At 44.8% G+C, this 19560-nt stretch overlaps 1 protein-coding gene across 1 annotated transcript in view; it reads left to right on the top strand.

The window, feature by feature from the left end:
- The window catches only part of NEK11 (NIMA related kinase 11), a 968483-nt gene that overhangs the window by 775020 nt on the left and 173903 nt on the right, over positions 1-19560 (top strand). Inside the window, exon 12 of the mRNA XM_078663876.1 lies at positions 9688-9869. Coding sequence (XP_078520002.1) covers positions 9688-9869 — 182 coding nt within the window. The remainder of the gene's footprint in view (positions 1-9687; positions 9870-19560) is intronic.

Here is a 19560-nt window from a genome sequence, read left to right as displayed (position 1 = left end):
GCAAGCGGATCTGGGATTGAAGATGTGGGACTGTATGAACTGAGTTGGTGAGGTCCAAAATGTGCTGTTCAGCCACAACCCTCCTCTCTTCCAATCTGGACCACTTGTCATCTAGACTTTTAAGCTTTGTATTGGTCTCCTTTATGCAAGGTCACAGTGCCCTTATCTCTTCTCAAAGAAGATCCACGGAAACTGAGGCAGCAGATTTTGTTGGAGAAGGAGGATCTTTTTTCAGTCTTTGGGTTGAAGCTTTCCCTGTGACATGCGACAGAGTGACACTTGCTGAGGATGTAGAGGAGAAGGAACTTCGAGGAGGCCAAGGCGTTTACGTCCTCCATCTCAAATTGTGATGACCAAAAGGGTAATGAAGTATCTTTAGATGGCAATGTTCTAGAGCAACACTGAAATCCTTTTAGTCTGTTCATTATTCAGTGTGCACAGCTGTAGAAGAGAACACTATCACTAGTAATGTTTGATATATGATGAGGAGATACCCCTGGTATGGTTGGACATCAGTACCAGCAGTCTTTGACAAGCACCACAATATAGGATTAAAAAGAGCAGAAAAGGGAGTATAATGAAGTGTAAGTCGTATCTATTAATAATTGAAAAAAAGCCAAAGAGGAGACGAGAGCAAAAAACTTTGTATTACAGCAAAGTGAAGCCTCCTCAAAAATTGTATTAAAGGTAATAACCAATGCCACGCAAGCCTTCCTAATCTGCATTGAAATGCAGCTAATGACAGGCTTCGTGCTAATAAAGTTTTGAAATGTTATAGAAATAAGCGAGACAAGATGTTGTGGGTAGAAAACTTACTGGTGAGTTGATGAAAACATCAATGTATCAACAACGCACACTGCAGCTGAGAAAAGCGCGTTATACTTACAAATAAACAGAATTGACACAGAGAGGTCACAAAAGTCACCAGGAATGCCTGCAATCTTCACATTGTCTCCACATCAGTCAACAGCCTGTGGCATGCAGCAGAGCTGCGTCCGTGATCCCAAAAACTCCTGTCACTCCAGGGAGAGCTAGCGGGCCACCGCCATCTTTGTTGGGCGCAAGCCACGCCCCCGAAGACACTAGTAATAGTAGCTCTGGATGATTTTTATTGGACATAAGTAGCTCTTACTACAGAAAAGGTTGAAGACCCTTGTTCTGACCAGACAAGGCTCCTGACAGTTTCTGTACATAAACCTGGGTGTTCAAAGGTATAATTATAGGAGTGAAGTTTTACGTACTTCCTGATTATTGGCTTTCATGTTCTTCACAAAGTTCCCAACCTTCCCTTCTTCTACAACTTTAGGAAGTTTTTCTCACACAAGTTTTAGTTGGGCTAACATCTTATATCCTTTTATCACAAGTACTGTGAAACCGTCCTGCACTTTTAGCAAGTACATGCATGCTTAAAGAGTGCAATGAAGCAGTGAAACAGTGTTGCAGCAGTAATTTATGCCATTTTGTCTATGGGTACATATCTTTTCCTCACTAGTGACTCAACACTTCCAAGGGAAAGATATGTCAAATTAAACTTGTGTATGAAGGCTGTTTTAAAGTGCTGTTTTTTACGCAAATGCCTAACTTGTATGGTACTTTCGCGACCTTCAAATACCTTTCAAAATTTTTGCAAGAAATTCCAGGAAGGTGAAGAGCCAAACTTTGCTATTTTGCAAATCACGAGAACATATCCAGTCACTCTTCTGTTTATTTCTGATCTTCTGTAGCAATTCATTGAAGCAATCAAACTGAAGGAAGTATGTTTCACTGAAGGAACCTTGGGCTGAGATGCCTGATGGAGCAGCCCCCTGCTCTAAAGACAAGGGCCCTAGAGAAGCTCTTGTGCTGCTTGGAGCATTAGAAAGGTAATGGCTCACAGAAGGCGCAGGCCATTAGTCATGAGTTGCTCTTTACAATAATGGAATACTTCTCATGGTTTTTGCACATACAAGGACATAACGAGAAATGGGAAAAAAAGGAAATCTCGAGATAGAAAATTAAAGTTCTGTGGCTCGCCAGAAGTTTTTTATTTGAAGTTAGTGTTGTGCTGAAATCATATTTATTTGAGGCATTCCAACAAATGTAGAAAACATTTTGCTTTAATTTAACCTTTTTCTGTTCTGCCTGTGGTGGATGTATGACGTTACAATGCATGCTTTTACAACGCATGCCTTTACAACGCAGTTTTTACAACGCATACTTTTACAACGCATAATGCTTTTAGGCGCTGGATAGTGAATAGTTTAATTTACTATTCCAACTCCAGTCCCCGTGGATAGTAGGGAAGGTTATTGGATAGTAAATTAACCTATTCCCTATCCTAGAGCGCTCCCCAGAGCAATGCGTTGTAATAGTTTGCGTTGTAAAAGTTGCGTTGTAATGGTATGTCGTTGTAAAAGTTTCGTTGTAAAGGCTGTATACCGCCTATGGTGTATCTGGAGGAAGGGGATAGCACTCTCCTGGAAGAGTTTGCAATCTCACTCTCCTCTGTATACCCTTCAGTAAAAACGATGTTAGGCCTGGCTAAAATCACAGTTAGCTAACAAGCTTTTGCAAAGGCAACAGGTCTCGCCTTGGCTAGCCAGTGTTTTTCTTTTTAATGTCTTTTGTTTTTGGCATGTTTATGCAGTGAACATTTAAAGTACAAAAGTATAAAATGGTAAAATGAAAGGTGTTTGCCAAGCAAAGAAGAAACAAGTGACATTATTAAAATAAGTAAATAAATAAATGACATAAAATGATAGCACAAAGGAAAACAGAGAATGACCTGTTAGTTCTGGCAATGAGGTGAACTACTTTCTAGGCAGAGGTGTGCATGAACACAATGCTGTCACTCTCGGTGAAGAGAGCCAATGGCTGAAGTGGGCTGAAACAGTGCCCCATGCTGTAGGCTGTGGTGGGCGGAAGCAAATGTAAATGACACTTGAACAGACTTATGGATGAAGTGAGCTAACCAAAAGGTAGATCAATCGATCTGTCTGTGTGTTCAGCTAGAGTTGTCTTTAGGCCAGCTCTAAAAATTGAGGGATTTACAATCTACCCCTCTGCTTCGTTTTTCTACTGCCCTTCTGTTCAGTGGCTCAGCATATCTGGAGAGTTTGGAGCCAGAAGTGGCATATGCTTCTCCTTTGAACAGATGCTGATATAACCTGCAGTTGAATGATTATACACATTCTTCTTATTTTCTTTCAGTACTTCCCACTGTTCTACTCCCTTTAGGCTCATTTGCGAAAGACGAATGAGATTTAATATAAAGTTGGAAATAATTCAAAATATTATGTGGCTTATTAAATTTGGATTTTTAATGTAATTTGTCTTTTTTTGATCTTATTGTATTCCGTCTTTGATTGCATAAAGTTGTCATCTGTTTTTCATTATTTTATTGTTTTAATTGCTGTGCCCATAGCTTATAAGCTGAAAGTCTCAAAATGATACCGAGAATATTGAAATATCAGTGAGGAATGAAAGAGAAGGAGATGATAACCTTTGAGAGGGCAGAGCACAGGAAAGCATTAATTTATCTTATGGTTTACAAGAGGGCTAATGCTTGTTAAGATGTCTTGGTGCTAGAGTTCAGGGCTAAAACATAAGACAGCCTAGGCAGTGCTTAATTTCTAAAAAGATGAGTGTCTGTACCCTTCTTAGGAGGCCACTGCAGCTTTCACCACTCATTGCCCATGCCATCGCTGCCAATGCAACCCTCCTCAAAGTGTGACAATTCAGACTATTCCAGGCCACCCAAAACTATAGGAATCATGTCATTGGTGGTAGTTTTACGCTCTTTTAATACAGTTTGAATGATTAAACAATGCTGTTGTGCTCACCTCAAAATTAGACAGATAGCACCACCTTGTGGTGGACTGTCAATAGTGCTGGTGTTGAGAATTAAGTGGGGGTGCCGAGCACTGGGAACCACCAGCCCAAATTGAATACTGCTAGTGCATGATTTGTTTCCTCAACATGCAGGTGAGTTCTGCAACTTTTAACATTCCTGCTCTTTCTTCTAAGATGCATTAACATGTACGCAAGCAGCACAACCTATCCAGTAGGTTAGTCTGTGTATGCCTCACAAATAACTCCCCCTTGAAGAGCCTTGTTCTCCAGGACCTACGTAGCCACTGATAGTGAAGTGCTGAAAGGGGTGGTACTCAGCCCAGTTACTCAGGAGCCATGGTAAGTCGGGGCTCCGGTTCATCTACAATAAAAGACCTCATGCCACATGCTTGCCCCACAGTCCACTGAAAGGTGTTTTGGTACATTATGCCTCTCTTCCTCTTGTGCTTCCTCCACAATGCTTTTCCCACTCCTGTCATGCTGTACCCATGTTTGTGACCATATGCTGTTCTTCCATTATCAGCCAATCCTCCGACTGTGCGTTCACCTTCCTCTCTTCTCCAGTAGTCCTGTTTGTGACCCCAGGTTACTGTCCATTCACTCCTACTAGCCCCCTGTTTGTCTGAATGTATGTATCTATGTATTTATAAGGTGTTTCTATGACGCAAACCTAACCAAAAGGCAGTGGAGCACTATATATGTCCAAAGACAAGCATAAACTCAATAGTAATCAGGGAGGAAGCTGGGTTATCGGTAAATAATGCATTGCAATGTAGTGCTATTTAAAGAGGCGAGTTTTCAACTCTTTCTTAATTTGGAGCAGTTTTAGGGTGGTCCTGATACTACAGAGATGTTGTCCCAGATTCTGGGTGGAAAAGGCCCTTTTTCTTGCTTTTCTACTTTACACTTCATAGCCTTTAATCTGATGGTGCTCCGGCTGTGGTTGTGTTGGGAACCATTAGAGATGGTGAACTTTTCTGCAAGATAAGCAGGGACGCTGGTTGTGATTGATTTGTAAATGAGGCAACTGGCTTCAAAGATGGTGAGGGCTGGCAAGTGGAGCCAATGGAGTTCCATCAGGGTCGGAGGGATGTGATCATATTGCTTCAGGCTCTGAATGAGGCATGGTTCAGCATGTAGGATGCCCCTAAGTGGTGCCAGTGTGGATTCTGGGAGGCCATAGAGTAGGGCATTACCACCATCCAGATGCAAAGGTTCAAGTGATTGAACAGCAGTTCTGAAGTCACTCTCTGGAAGAACTGGTTTGACGTTCTTTAAAAGAGAGCCGGTACCAGGCCATCTTTGTGTTTTTGGCAATGTATTCCTTGTGGGTGAGGTTGGTGTCCAGGGTGAGTCCTAGTGACTTGGATTCAGTGAAAGTTGGCGTTCAAATCCATGAAGATTCCTGTCATTGAGCCAAAGTTCCACTGTATCTTGTTTGGTGTTCTTCACAAATAACAGGGATGCAGTCTTGATTTGGTTCAGCTTCAGGTAAGCATTGGAAAACCAGGTCTGAATGAAATGCAGGCAGTGTTTGAGGCTATGGATGTCTCTGGAGGTAGGGACAACTTTCATATAGAGTTGTGTATCATCTGCATAGCGGTAAGTCTTGATGTTGTTATCTCTGAGTTGAACACCAAGTGGCTCCTGTAAAGGTTGAAGATGACAGGAGACAGTATGGAACTCTACGGGACTCCACAGGTGATAGGGATTGTTTGTGACCTGGGGGTGCCATATGAACCAACTGTTCTTGGTTGCAAAGGTAGGAGGAAAACATATGAAGGACATTGCCAGTAAATTCCATTTAACACTCCAGGGTACATATGAGGGAGGGATGATTGACTGTGTCGAATGCAGCTGAGAGGTTCCCCACACCCTGACGGACAATGCGAGAAACCTCAAAATCATATTAGACTCATTACTCACAATGAACCGCCAGATCAACGCTGTATCCTTGGCCTGCTTCAACACTCTCCACATACTGGGGAGAGGAGTTGGCCTAACGGCTACGGCGGTCGACCTCAAATCTTGGGGACCTGGTTCGAGTCTCGGCAATGACGCTGAACATCCTGAGATTCTGGGCGAATCACTTAATCTACCCGTGCCTAACAAAAAAAAATTAATGTATCCTCATGTAACGCAACTGGTGCTATGTAAAGCACTCAGAAAAAAAAAAATACTACGAAAAACTTTCAGATGGATCCCATCCGAGCTCACTAAAACTGTCGCACATGCTCTGATCAGCAGCAGACTGGACTACAGCAACGCTCTCTACACCGAAATCAACAAAATCCAGACCATCCAGAATACTTCAGCCAGACTGATCTTAGACCTCTCCTGTCACAGTCAATTCACCCAACACCTCTGCAACCTCCACTGGCTCCCAATCGAAAGAGGAATAACCTTTAAACTCCTCATTCACGCATACAAGGCCCTCCACACCACTGGACCAACATACCTGAACAACCGTCTCTCCTTCCACGCACCCAAAATTCTCCTCCGATCAGCTGACCTCTCTGGCCACCATTCCACGCATGTACAAGACCAGAATGGGAGGAAAGTCCTCTCCTATCTCACAGCCAAGGCAATTGGGTTCAGTGACGGTTTCTTTAGAAGTGGGAGGATCTGGCCTGTCTTGAGAAGTTCTGGAAAGATGCTTTGAGAAAGGAAAACATTGACAATGGTAAGTAACAGTAACAGAGAGAGCTTTGATGACTTTGAAGGCTGACCATTGCAGGATTCTACGAGAAGTTGTTGGTATAAGAGGTGAAGCAGGCTTGGTGTCATTGATGTGTTGTCGGATCTTCTGTATTTTATCATCGAAGAAGAGTTTGATGGCATTTTACATTTCTGTGGCGTGAGAAATTGGTAGGTAAGTCAGGGAGTTAACACAGTTCTTGATTGCTTTGAACTGCCTTCTGCTTCTGTTGGTGGCTTCATTGATGGTGTCTGTACAGTACTATGCTTTGGCATATGTGATGTGCTGTCTGCAGGTTGTGTGTAGGGACTTCAGGATCAAGGGCTCTTCGGTTGTTCCAGTTTACTTCCATTTTATATCTCCTATGTGCGAATGAATCGTTTATTGTTGGCAAGGTTTTTCGAGTGCCAGGGTGCTTAAGGCTTTGGTTTGTAACTGTTATAAATGGGGTATTTATGTTCACATAATATAGATAGAAGTCGTTTAGAAGGTGTGATAAAGAGCCTCTTTTGTGTGGCCTGCCACACTACTAACAAGGCCCCAGTGAATGTGCTCTGAGCCCTAAAGCGTATTCAAACTGGCTAACTCCTAATTGGCATATTTAACTTTCCTATAAGGCCATAGCCTATGGTGCCCAAAATACATGCATGGCATGGAAAGTTAAGTATCAGCTATGAACCACAGAACTACTGTGTCATCCACTATGGCCACCAGGGAAACATGACTCCAGGTCTGCACCTGCAGTCTAGCAGCTGCAGTTTAAGCCTGTAGTCCGACCTATTAAAATAAACCCTTTTTGACCAAGGAAACCTTGCTTTTAATTATTAATAAGTCACCTCTATGTACCGCAGAAGGCAGGGTGCATGGCATTTAAAAGTGGGACATGTAGACCCTGATTGCAAGTTTGTTAGAACCAAGGTCCTATTTATAGCACCTCATAAATCACAAGCTTTTGAGGAATAAAATGCCAGTATTGGTGTTTACCTCATCAAAATCCTCAGGCTACGGTAAATACCCCTGTTAAATCCGGGGAGGTTTGACCTGCCAAAATTTAACAAAGGGTGAGATATTTAACACACTCAGGGTTTACTGGTTGCGTTAATTAATACCCAATGTTTAATTCTGATGCCCAATGTTTAATTCTGATGCCCGTGCAAACAAGAGTTTGAGTAGGGGACACCAAACCACTCATAACAGAGCCTTAGAAAGTAGAAACATGTCTTAACAGTGACTAAAACCCAAAAACCTTTTTCTGACTGGCCCATATAGAAACACTGGGAAGCAATAGTAAATATTAATTCTGCTATCTCAGGTTAGGGGTAGCTAGAAAAATGAATGAAGAACTATTTTTAATATTTATGAAAAGTCCAACTTAATGCTGAAAGAGGAGTTTCAATGTATACTAAGGCAGAGAGACTTTTAGAAAGTTTACTTTTCCCTGCCTGAAGCTCATGGAGGCTAATTTGCATTAGCCCTCCAAATGCCACCCAGCTAGTAAATGGCCCTGATGCGGTGTTAAACCTGCTCCCAGAGCCGAGACGATGGTTTGGGTGTGGGGAGGTGTTTTTGTTTTATCAGCCAGTAAGATTAGTTGAACTGTGTCCATAAAAATACTTTACTTCAAATGAGCCTCCCCTTCCACAAGCAAATGTCAGATTACACCTCCACAGGTTTATTGCTTTGTCCTCATAGTCAGACAAGCAAAAATTAATTGATTTCTCCACCTCATTCACATATTGAAAACTACTCCAAAGCAGTATGAAGTAAATGTGTCAATGGGGGGTGAAAAATCTTCAAATAGTCACAGTAATTACAGGATAAATAGGGTAAGAGGTTTTTCCACAGTAAAAATATTTTCACTTCATGGTAAAAAAGGAAAAGCAGTGCAGTTTATAAATAACTTGAAACAGTCAAATTTACCGTAAATTAATACTTTGCAAGCTTAGAGTGAGACATATTCATATTCAGTCACTGCAGGAATGACCCGCAGATGGGGAGGTTGGGGGTCACATAGGGAGGGAGGGGGAGGTTTAATAAAAAAAAAAGTTAACTCACCTTCGCCGCCCGTTCCTATGTCATCCTATCTACAACAGGAAGCAGCCGCAGGCAGCCTCCCTCCCCTCCCCTAAGCCAATCACAAAGCTGCAATGGCAGCATTGTGATTGGCTGGGACGATGACCACACAGGAGTCTATGGGAAGGCCATGCAGCCTACATGGAGAAAACGGAGAGTGCGTATGACTGGCCCTGCCACCGACAAAACTGTCAGCGCACTCAGAGTGGGCTAGCCATTCCTCCCCTGCACTGGAGCAGGACCGCCCACCCGCCCGCACCCAACCAAACCCTCCTGCTTTCTCACAGTTTGAGAAGCAAAAACATAAAATGGTATTTATAATACCATTTTATGTTTCTACTTCTCGCACTGCGAGAAAGTGGTAAGGCGACATTCCTCCGCCCTTATTTAGGAGCCGCCCCTGTTCATATTATTGTGACATTTTTAGAGTTATATGTAAATATGCCTTCTAATTTTAGCGAACCCAGAAAGTTAACACATTGAGATTGTGGACCACCTTTGCACTCATCACCACCTTGCCTTATTCTTCATAACACCCATTTTCCCTCCCTAAACTGCTGTACTGGCGGATTTACTGCCTCATAAGTGTCTTTGGCAGGTCAAACATTTCATTGTGAACCAGGATGTGCCATTTATGAGCCTGAATGATTCTTTTAGCCACCTAACACTTAGGTGCAATAAATGTTGTGTATGGGACGGGCACAGAATGTTTGGGCGGCAGTCTCTAACACCAGTGCAACAATGTATTTATTTTGGAATTAATTATCTTATCAAAAGTAACATATGTATGTACTGTGATATTGTGAAGCACGTCTGATGCTTTCAGACTGGTTAAGCGCTCAGGACTTTCTATTCCATGGAAAGGAGACAATGAAGCCCTAGGACACCTCATATGGTTTGTGCAGATTTATTGAAAAATGTCAGAAAAATACATTTTTTAGAGGCATAGGCAGTGAAACAACAGGTACATTTTTGTTTTACTCCCGCCCTGAAAATCCTCAGAACCTCCCTGCATTGATACGGCTTGCGTAGCTGGAAGATCTACGGCCTCCTCCTAATTCATCGTCTGGCGTGCTTTCTTTCAGAGGTGCCACAAGACTCCTATCGGTCAGAGGAGTTCTACGAGGAAGTAGCCGATGAGTTTGAATCTTGTTCTGAAGTTAGTGAAGAGGAGACCGACGAGGAAGAGGAGGAGGACATAGAAGAGGTGGAGGAGGAAGAGGATGACGATGAAGCGTCATTGACCATCAGACAAACATACAAACAGGTAAATAGTTCTGAATCTCTGGCTTTGTGCTTTCCTGTCTATAATGCTTTCTTGATATCTGCACCTACCCTGTATCCTATGTCCTTATTTATGTATTCATTAATTAAGTTGTTTTGGAAAGCCTCACCCCTTGCCAGTGACAACAGGACACATTGTGGTTCAAGGTCTAGTGAATGAATAATGTGGTTGGTCAGAATCCAGCCAGATGCAAGAATGAATCCCCTATTCAGTATTCCTCAGTTACTGCCCTTGATGACACCGGCCTTCAATTAAAACCCTGCATTACCTTTGTCTGCACTATTGTCATTTCTGCCTGTGCACCTTTGGTAGGTAGTCGCTCAGGAGTCTGCCCTTGGCCCCCTTCTTTTCTGTTTGATATCACCCCACTTGGTACCATAATTGCTAATTTCTTTTAGATTTTTGGCCAATTGTTGTATTATTTTCATTTCTTGTTCCTCTTTCCAATGATATCTGTACTGTTGATCTTGGAAGACTTATTGTTCTCTCCATCTCCAGTCTAAAAAAACTGAAACGCTGTTCTTCCCTGCCCCTGTCCCCCTCTCAGTCTACCCTTTCTCTTCTCACTTCTTTACTTTGGTACTCCTGAACACAAGGCTTGACTAGCCATACCAGGTATCAGGTGTTTCCCCGGGAGGAAGGAAGTGTGAGAAAGCCAGTTTTGTAGCGGTGCAGCAGTTTTAAAAACACTTCAGAGTTCTTCGCAAATCCAGAAATTCAGGCCACAATAAAAGTGCCAAGATAACTCTGGTGATTAATGTACCTGCTGGAGAGAGAAGGAGTTTTGTCTAGTGGTAGTGTTTTGACGCATTCATCTAAGGTAGTGCAGAGGGTTAATAAGCAGAGGGGGTGCTTCTCCATTTGAGCTGATAGATGCCGATCCCACCAATCCTGGCGCTGCTCTCATGATGGTGAGAGCAGCCCCGGGATTGGCCTGAGCGTTTGGAGCCTGCCTCGACGCGAGAAGGCCAGTGAGGAGGATGCCTTGCTGCAGGTAAGTGCTTTTAATTTATTATTATTGTTTTTCAATGTCTCACCCACCCCACCACCCAGCCTTTCATTAACCTAATTTTGCTATAAAGGTTTTATTTGGGTAGAAATAAATTCTTATTAGTAAAGTCAACGCTAACCACTGTTTTACGTTCGGATTCCTGAGTTTGTGCTTCCCCAGACCAAGCACTCTTAAAAAATGCCTACCAGTATGCATAACATGTGAATCCTACACCTTGTAGTCCCCCCTGTCTTATGTAAACATTTTGATACACTGATTTACAAAACATTTGATTCATTGTCTCTGTATGTGTGTGTGATGTAAAATGCTCCGACGCCCTACACTGGTATGAGAGGCGCAGTAAAGCAAATGAAATACATGTGAGAGAGGGGACAAGAAGAGATGAGAGGCACTGTTGGAGGGTGATAGCATGTGAATCATTGAAGAGCCCCAACAATTATTGTCCTGTTCTGGTGCGCTGTAAGGCAATCATTTACTTTGCTTCAAAAACTGATAGAATTGCACATATAATGAAGAATGCAACATTTTCCCCCAAATTATCTTGGAGGGAGAACCCACCTGCTCCCGCTTGTAGTGGTCAGGCTCGCTCATTGCGCTTGCTCGCTATGCACTGTATGGAGGCTGGTCTGACAAGATTGCCAGGGCTGCTTTGGGCTCTCACTCGGGCCCCATCTGCACGTTGTCAAGACATAATATTTAATCCTCCCTGACCCAATTTCTCTGGTCTCTTACACATGAAGAAACCACCTCTATAAAATATGTGCAATTCATCTGTTCCACACGTCTCGAGGTTCTCGAAACCTTAGCCTCGCCCTTGTTCTCTCCCACGACTACTTCTCCGCTGTCGGTTCAGTTTCTTCACTTTGGTCCACTTGCATCTCATCATCTCATATTCTCTTTTCCGCCTTCTCTTTTGGTGTGCCTTTCTTCTATCCACCTATACACCTGATTACCTCCACCCCATTACTTCTCTGCAATGGTTACATTTTTGCTTTAGACTATAACGTTTCCTTTGTTTTGTCTTCAAATATATGCCGTCTTCATGACTAGGTTACCTCAGAAGCCTTTACATTCCCTCTGGCTCTTTTTGTTCTTTTTCCCTAAGTCGCCAGGGGATGTACGTTGTTACAATGCATGCTTTTACCACTCATGCTTTTACAACGCAGGTTTTTCAACGCAAGTCGTTATAACGACTTGCGTTGGGAAGTGCTGGATAGTGAATAGTTTAATTTACTATTCCAACTCCAGTCCCCGTGGATAGTAGGGAAGGTGTTGGATAGTAAATTAAACTATTACCTATCCTAGAGCACCCCCCAGCGCAATTCGTTGTAATGACTTGCGTTGAAAAACCTGCGTTGTAAAGGCACTGTGTGGTAAAAGTTGCGTCGTAAAGGATGTTTCCCTCGCCTGGTCTCTCTTCACTGCCTTGGCCACCCAGGAGCTCACAATCCTCCCAACTTCTGGTCCTTTTGACTCTGTGCCACTAAGCCAATGAGCATCCTTCCTCTGTGGGTTCATGTGAGGTCTTCTCTGACCTGGTCCCTAATCCTGCTTGAGTACCATCTAATGATTCCCGCAGTGACATACCGAGGGTGCCACGGGTACTAAAGGGGATAAGGAAAATGAGCCCCTCATCCCCGACAAATGTTATGTTATGCTATAAATTTGTACAGCGCACGAATACCAAACGGTGTCTTGGCAAATGGGTAGCCGGTGTTGGGGTGCAACACACCCCCACACCTTTCTGCGCCTAGTCACCGTACATCATGCATAAATGTTAGCTAAGCCCCTGAATTCCCTTCCTTACAGCTCCTTCAACCTACGGTGTCCTACCTCCTTTTTAACACATCCTTTTGATGACATCTAGAAAGTTTTTAAGTTGTTAGTTAAACCACTGGTATCCATGTGTATTCATGGCCACTGTCGTTGTGTTACCCTGCACTGCAAAAAAAAACACAAGAGAACAACAGCCAGTTGCGTTCTGTTGTTCCTGTGCATTTGCGATCAGTTTTTACCGGGCGTGGCTGGTTTGCAGGGCGTGTTATTACGTGAGGTAGCATAATTTCAGGAATTTTGCGTAGCAAGTGCAGTACAAAATCCCCCAAATTACGCCAATGTAAACTACATTTTGCAAAGCCTACAAAACAACCCAAACCCCTCCTTTCGAAGACATTAGGCTATCTGTCTCCCTCCGTTCATTGGGCTATTCATTGAGCAGGTCTTCCAGGTTTGTTCCAATGCTCATGTAATATTCAGTGATCTCATTCTCGCTAACCTCCTGATCTATTGTAGTCATTACTTTTTACTTCCTTGAAGTGGATGTTGTCTGTAGATCCATGGTTGTTTGTGGATTAGAACGTTCAGTGTTAGAATTCCTTTGTTGTTATTGGGATGAGAGGTCCAATCAGTGGCAGGCTTTGGTGGTCCTTCTCCTGTACAGGACCTGTTCTTGGTGTTGCAGAATAAATCCAACTTTAGATAAACAGAAGAGGATTGGAATCACATTACCCTCTTTGCAAAATTGAAATTATGTTCACATCACTAGTCATCATTGCCTCATTCGAACCATAAACCTGACATTTCAGTAAACCCTCCTGCACTCTGCCATATTTTATGAGACACGCCCCCTTGAAGGGTTCTAATAACTGCCTCTTTCGTGCTCAGTTAGACCCTTGGTAAATGCTCTGCTTGCAGGGAGGCACTGTACTAGCAGTGCTGTACAGTGCTTAAGTTGAGCTGAGAGCTCCATTGAAGATAATGGAGTAGCTCCAGGCTTATAATGGCTGGTATAAGTCTGGAGCACGAACATTCCAATGTTTGTCTTTCTGATTTTTCCTTTTTATTTGAGAACATGCTACCCTCAGTGGGTGGAATGTCCTAATAGCCCTTCTGCCTCTGGCTATACCCATTGTTAAAGACCCTCACTCTCGTTAAAGGCCCTCTCCTGCTGCTCTGGCCTATAACTCGGGTTCAGAGCTTTTAACAATTGGTATAGCCTTTGGCAGTGGGCTGTAAGGCTATAATAATACATTATTTTCAGTGGTGCCTTTGAAGAAGGCATTCATGACAGCAGTGCAAGACGTAGTACTTCAGTTAATCCCTTCTTTGTTGTTTTTAAGTCCAGAAGAAACAAAAAATACAAAATAAAATAGTCAAATGAGAACACTTTGTTAAATTGCATTGTGCAAACATGATCTGTTTTCTCTTTACAGCCTCAAAATTATTTCTAGGTTTTTCCCTTGAACATTCCTCCTTTTATTCTCCATTCTTATGCCCTAATTTTTACAATTCCTCTTTGGCGATCAGCTATCCATCGTGCACCGGACCGAAAAGTGTAAGGCTGTAGGGTTTCACCAGGCATCTTGCCTAACTAGAGATTACATTGTATTTGTATCAAAAGTCATTTATATCCAAAATTATAATCATGGGAGTAGTAAGACCACCAAAAAGTGGAATAACTTTCAAAAGTTTAGGCATGGAATTACCTACCTTTTTGTCCCCAAAAAAGATAATTGTAGCTCTTTCTAGATGTGCAAATACGTGTGACTCTCCTCAGCCTTACACTGATTTTCGACTGTAAGAAAGTGGAAAATTATTTGGGGGATGGGTGACTTCTTGTCAGAGCAAGATGGCCGCCGGGTAGGGAGCTCCTGTAAGGAGCTCCCAGTGCTGGGGATCCCATTCGGGCATTATCCCTGTTGGCACCTACCAGCACGACGGAACGAAAGGAGAAAGAAGAACGGAACGAAAGAGTAACTGGATCGAGTAACTGGATTGATAAATGACCCCTGAAATGCCCCGAGCGGACTCTCGATCTGACACCCTCATCGCTGACTGATCGACACCGCGGACTACCCTGCCACCACCTCTGCACTGGACCCAAGGCGGCACAAGAGATGAGCATTAATAGGGGCGGCTGAAACTACAGGAGCCTAGTCCAGACAGCTCAATGACTTCGGAGAGTTGGTAGTGGTCCCCCGTTACAAGGCGGAGGAAGGCACTGGAGCTCGGTTGGAACTCCAGGAGCCTGTTCCAGACAGCTGACGACGTCGGAGAGTTGGAAGTGGTCCCCCGCTACAAGGCGGAGGAGGGCACTGGAGCTCGGTCGCTGACCCATCCCTAGAAGCTCAAAGGCACACACGGACGAATTGGTGGGCACCCTCGGCAGCACAGGATCGGTGACGCTGAGGAAGGGGTCGGCGCCGGCTGAGCCGGCGCGGGTGAACAAGCGCCCCCCCCTCCAAGGAAGGTTTCAAAACGGAGCGGTCGGTCCGGTGTGCCCTGTGGTGTGTCTTCAACAGTGATCCGACGGGAGACCTCCCCCCCCCCCCCTCCCCCGCCGTCCAGTGGTTCGGTGAGTACGGAACGGGGGCATCTGGAGCGGCTCCGGTGTGACAGTGTCTGGATGTTTGGGGCAGCTTTTTGGGCGGGAGGCTTCCCCCCCTCCCCCCTCACACTGCCGTTATGCCCTGTTTACCGGTGTGTTGGGGGCAACCTCTGCGCAACTTGGGAGAAGCCTGATGTGAGTAGCAGCGTCAGTGGTGATTTCTAAGGTAACTGCACGCAGAGCTATCCACCAAAATTCCCATGCAGGTCCTTTCACTCTCTGCCTGGAATACAGCACACAAAATTGTTTGAACAGCTTCAGGGGCGACTCGAAGGGCAACTACTCGCAATCCCATCATATTAAACATTCATGTAGGCTGTTTACGCTTTGCACGGACTTCTACACAGATTTCCTTATGTGACTGGTATTTTTCGCGGGCTTTTTCACTCTCCATTGCTAATCTGGCTGGGGCCATAAAGGGGGAAACCATAAATCGCCCTCCTGCCCACCATGAAGCTACATACCAACGCGGTCAGGGAGCAGCAAAACAGAGATAAGCCACGATCTAGCAGCATAGAAGCTGAACTCGGCTCCCCCCCTCAATCAACATGGAAGATGGACTAATTCAACATCCCCAGAGTAGAAAGAGAAACCAAACTCTGGAATCCCTGCATTTTGGCTGCCATCTTAGACTGGTCTCTCTCTCTCTCTCTCTCTTTGTCGGCCATCCTGGACTAGTCTTTCTCACCACTTGAACACACCCTAGGGAAACCTTCATTAGGCTAATATTAATTAGCGAATGTCTGCCACTTTTGCAGTATCATACCTCCAATCACTTTTAATGCACCGATAGTTAGCTCCTATAGCAGCCTAAGAAATGGCCTTTTTAGACTACTATTAATTAACGAGTGAATGCCTTTTATTGCAGTACTATACTTCTACTTGTTTATAATGCACCGATCGTTAGCTCATATAGCACCCTAAGAAATGGCCTATTTAGATTATTATCAACTAGCGAATGTATGCCTTTTATTGCAGTATTATACCTCTACTTGTTTTTAATGCACAGATCGTTAGATCATATTGCACCCTATGCATGATTTACCTGATTGTACTGATTGCTTCTCCTGACTTATTTGTTTGACGATGTATTGTTTTCTCATCTGATTTATCCCACATGTACTCCTTCTATGTAAAGCGCTCTGATATCCGCAAGGATCTTGTCCGCGCTATATAAAATTTTCAAAATAAATAAATAAACTCTCAAAGTCACTCAGTGGTGTAGTTAGATGTTGTGTCACTGCGTTTGCCGACCGGTGGCTGCATGTAAGAGCGGGGGTGGTGCTGGTGATTCCCTCGACGGCTGTCCGCATGACCGCATGACCGCAGGTAAGAGTGGGGGTAGGCCGCCGCCCCCAAAACTCATACCGCCGGGGCAGACCACAGCCCCTTGCTACGCCACTGAAGTCACTAAATTATTCTGAGTTAAGCCATCCTCAAAAAGCTATGACATGGAGTGGACAGGTTAACTTTTAATGAAAACAAATGCTCACATAACACAACATATATTGATAATGATTGTGGAACTATAGAAAAATTAGAACAAAGGTGACTTGGGTGACTCCGGTGAAGTGACCACAACCAACATATAATAAAAACGAGTGACTATTAAAAAGAGGTTATTGGAATAAGAAGGATGTCTTTGATTCTGTTTCAATGTTTCAGATCAAGGACCAGAGTATTTTCTAGTGCTTTCAAGACTATCCTTATTGATTGCCGATGATGTTTCAACCCCACTATGGATATGGATGTCTCTTCAGGACGGAGAATTCTGGGGACTACTGGTACTTAAGCTCCTGTCGTTAGTACCAGAACACTGGTGGCAATTTATTTAAATATACCATTTCAGGAGAACCGGGTGACTGATATAAGATAGGTACAATGCCATGCAGAAGGGCTGATTACCCTTCAAGCTTGAGCCCTTAAATGGGTCATGTCTGGAGTAGTCAGGTGGAATAACCATCAATAATTATGATAATTATATCAGGGAATGCCTCAGCGGAGAACCGATTTGTTCCTGTGTAAGCCATGAATGCCCGGTTCCTAAGCTCCAGGAACCAGTATGTGGACATTTCTTTTAGTGCTTGCCAACAATCCGGCAAAGCAGGGGCTCCAGGTAACAATTTGAATCAAAAGGCTGTCATAGATCACTGATTGGCCAGGGCTGTGAGGAGTTGATGCCTCCATGGTGTAGAGTGCATTGCCGTAGTAGAGTCTGCTGCTGATGAGTGTGTGGGTGACTGTTTTTCTGGTTTCGGTGGGGATCCATCTGAATGTCTTTCGTAGCAGGTGGAGCATGTGGAAGCATGATGAGGCAATGGCCTTGATCTGATGGGTCATTGTGAGCGGGGAGTCCAGTATGATGCTGAGGTTACATGCGTGGTCTGTGGGTGTGGGTGGGGTTTCCAGAGTGGAGGGCCATCATGAGTCATTCCAGGCTGAGGGTGAGGGACCTAAGATGAGAACTTCGGTCTTGTCTGAATTCAGTTTGAGGCAGCTGCTCTTTATCCAGTTGGGGTCAACCTTCGTTGCTCTGTGGAAGTTGTTTATGGTGGTTGTTGGTTCGTTGGTAAGAGACAGGATAAGCTGGGTATTGTCGGTGTAGGAGATGATGTTGAGTCTGTAGTTCTTGACGATGGTCGCGAGGGGGGCCATTTAGATGTTGAAGAGGGTGGGGCTCAGAGAGGAAGCCTGAGGGACTCCGCAGGTGATCTCTGTGGGTTCGGAGAGGAATGGAGTTTGTCTGCATCGCTGTGTTCATCCGGTGAGGAAGGAGTGGATGCAGTCCAGGGCCTTGTTGCAGATGCCGGCATTGTGTAGTCGCTTGATTAGGGTGCGATGGGAGATGGTGTTGAAGGTGGCTGAGAGGTCCAGGAGGATGCGGGCTGCGGTTTCCCCTTAGTCGAAGAAGAAGCGGATGTCATTGGTAGCGGCGAGGAGTGCAGTCTTGGTGCTACTGAAGCCGGATTGGGAGATGTCTAGGACATGGTTTGGTTCAATGAACTCGGAGAGTTGGACGTTGATGGCCTTCTTGATGACCTTGGCTGGGAAAGGGAGCCTGCAGATGAGTCTGAAGTTCTTGAGGTCTGTTGGGTCGGTGATGGTTTCTTTAGCAGAGGGTTGATCTCAGTGTGATTCCAGTCATCGGGGAAGGGTTCAGTCACGATGGAGTAGTTGATAGTGCGGCAGAGCTTGGGGGCAATGGCGGTGGCTACACTGTGGAAGATGTGGTGGGGACATGGGTGGGATCCGGAGTGGATGCTCTTCATAGTCTTGAGAGTGTTGTCAGTGATGAGGGGGGTCCAGTTGAGCAGGATCTGTTGGTGTGCGGCGTGGTTGAGTGAGATGGTATCAAGCTTGATGTGATGGCAGAGTCTTAGGTGTTGAAGCTGTTGTAGATAAGGCTGATCTTGTTATGAAAGAGGCGCAGAGTTTGTCGCGGAGGTCTTGGGAGGTTGGGACGTCCGTGGTCTCGCTCTTGGGCTTGACAAACCTCTGGCCAAGAGTACTTTACTGTTGTGTGCATTGGCATTTATTATGTCCTGGAGGGCTGTTTTCTTAGTGGTTTTGAGGAGGAGGTGGTGTGTGGTGTGTGGTAACCGCAACTTTGAAGGCTGTGTAGGTTTCTGGAGTTTTGTTGTTTCTCCATCTACTCATCTGCAGGTGCGTCTGGGTTTGTGGCGGGCAGTGGGTGCCAGTTGGCTTTCTGGAAGTGTTGCTTGCCAAGTGCCTTCATGAGGGGTGCCAGAGTGTCGGTGCAGTTGGAGATTCATCAGTGGAGGTTGCGTGCTGGAGTATTGGCGTTGGCGTCTGCAAGCTGTGTGGTAGTGCTGAGGGAGGCAGTTAGCTGTTTCTTGGTGACCTTGTTCTAGCTTTGGCCGGGGGAGGGAGGGCAGTGAGGGCAATGGTGTACAGTGGGTTTGGTGTAGGTGATGTGCACTGCACACAGTGTTGGTCTGTCCAGAGGAGTTCGGTGATGTGACTGTAGGTGACGATTTTGCTGGCAGAGAAGACTGGGTCGAGCGTGACCTGTTGTGTGGGTTGGTGCTGTGACTAGCTGATTGACTCCTTTGTTGGCAAAATTCTCCAGAAGGGATGCAGTGTTTTGGTCATTGGCATTGTCCAGGTGGAAGTTGAGGTCACCGAGTATGATATAATCGGTTGATGCTAGAGACTGGGGGCGATGAAGTTGATGATGGCTTTGGTAAAGGGCGGATGGGGGCCAGGTGGTCTGTAGATGAGGGTGCCACAGAAGGTGGTGTTGGGGTTGGTCT

The sequence above is a fragment of the Lissotriton helveticus genome, chromosome 10, assembly GCF_964261635.1.
Source record: "Lissotriton helveticus chromosome 10, aLisHel1.1, whole genome shotgun sequence".
Taxonomy (NCBI): domain Eukaryota; kingdom Metazoa; phylum Chordata; class Amphibia; order Caudata; family Salamandridae; genus Lissotriton; species Lissotriton helveticus.
Note: the sequence above shows the minus strand (reverse complement) of the source record. Positions and strands in the feature narration are given on the sequence as shown.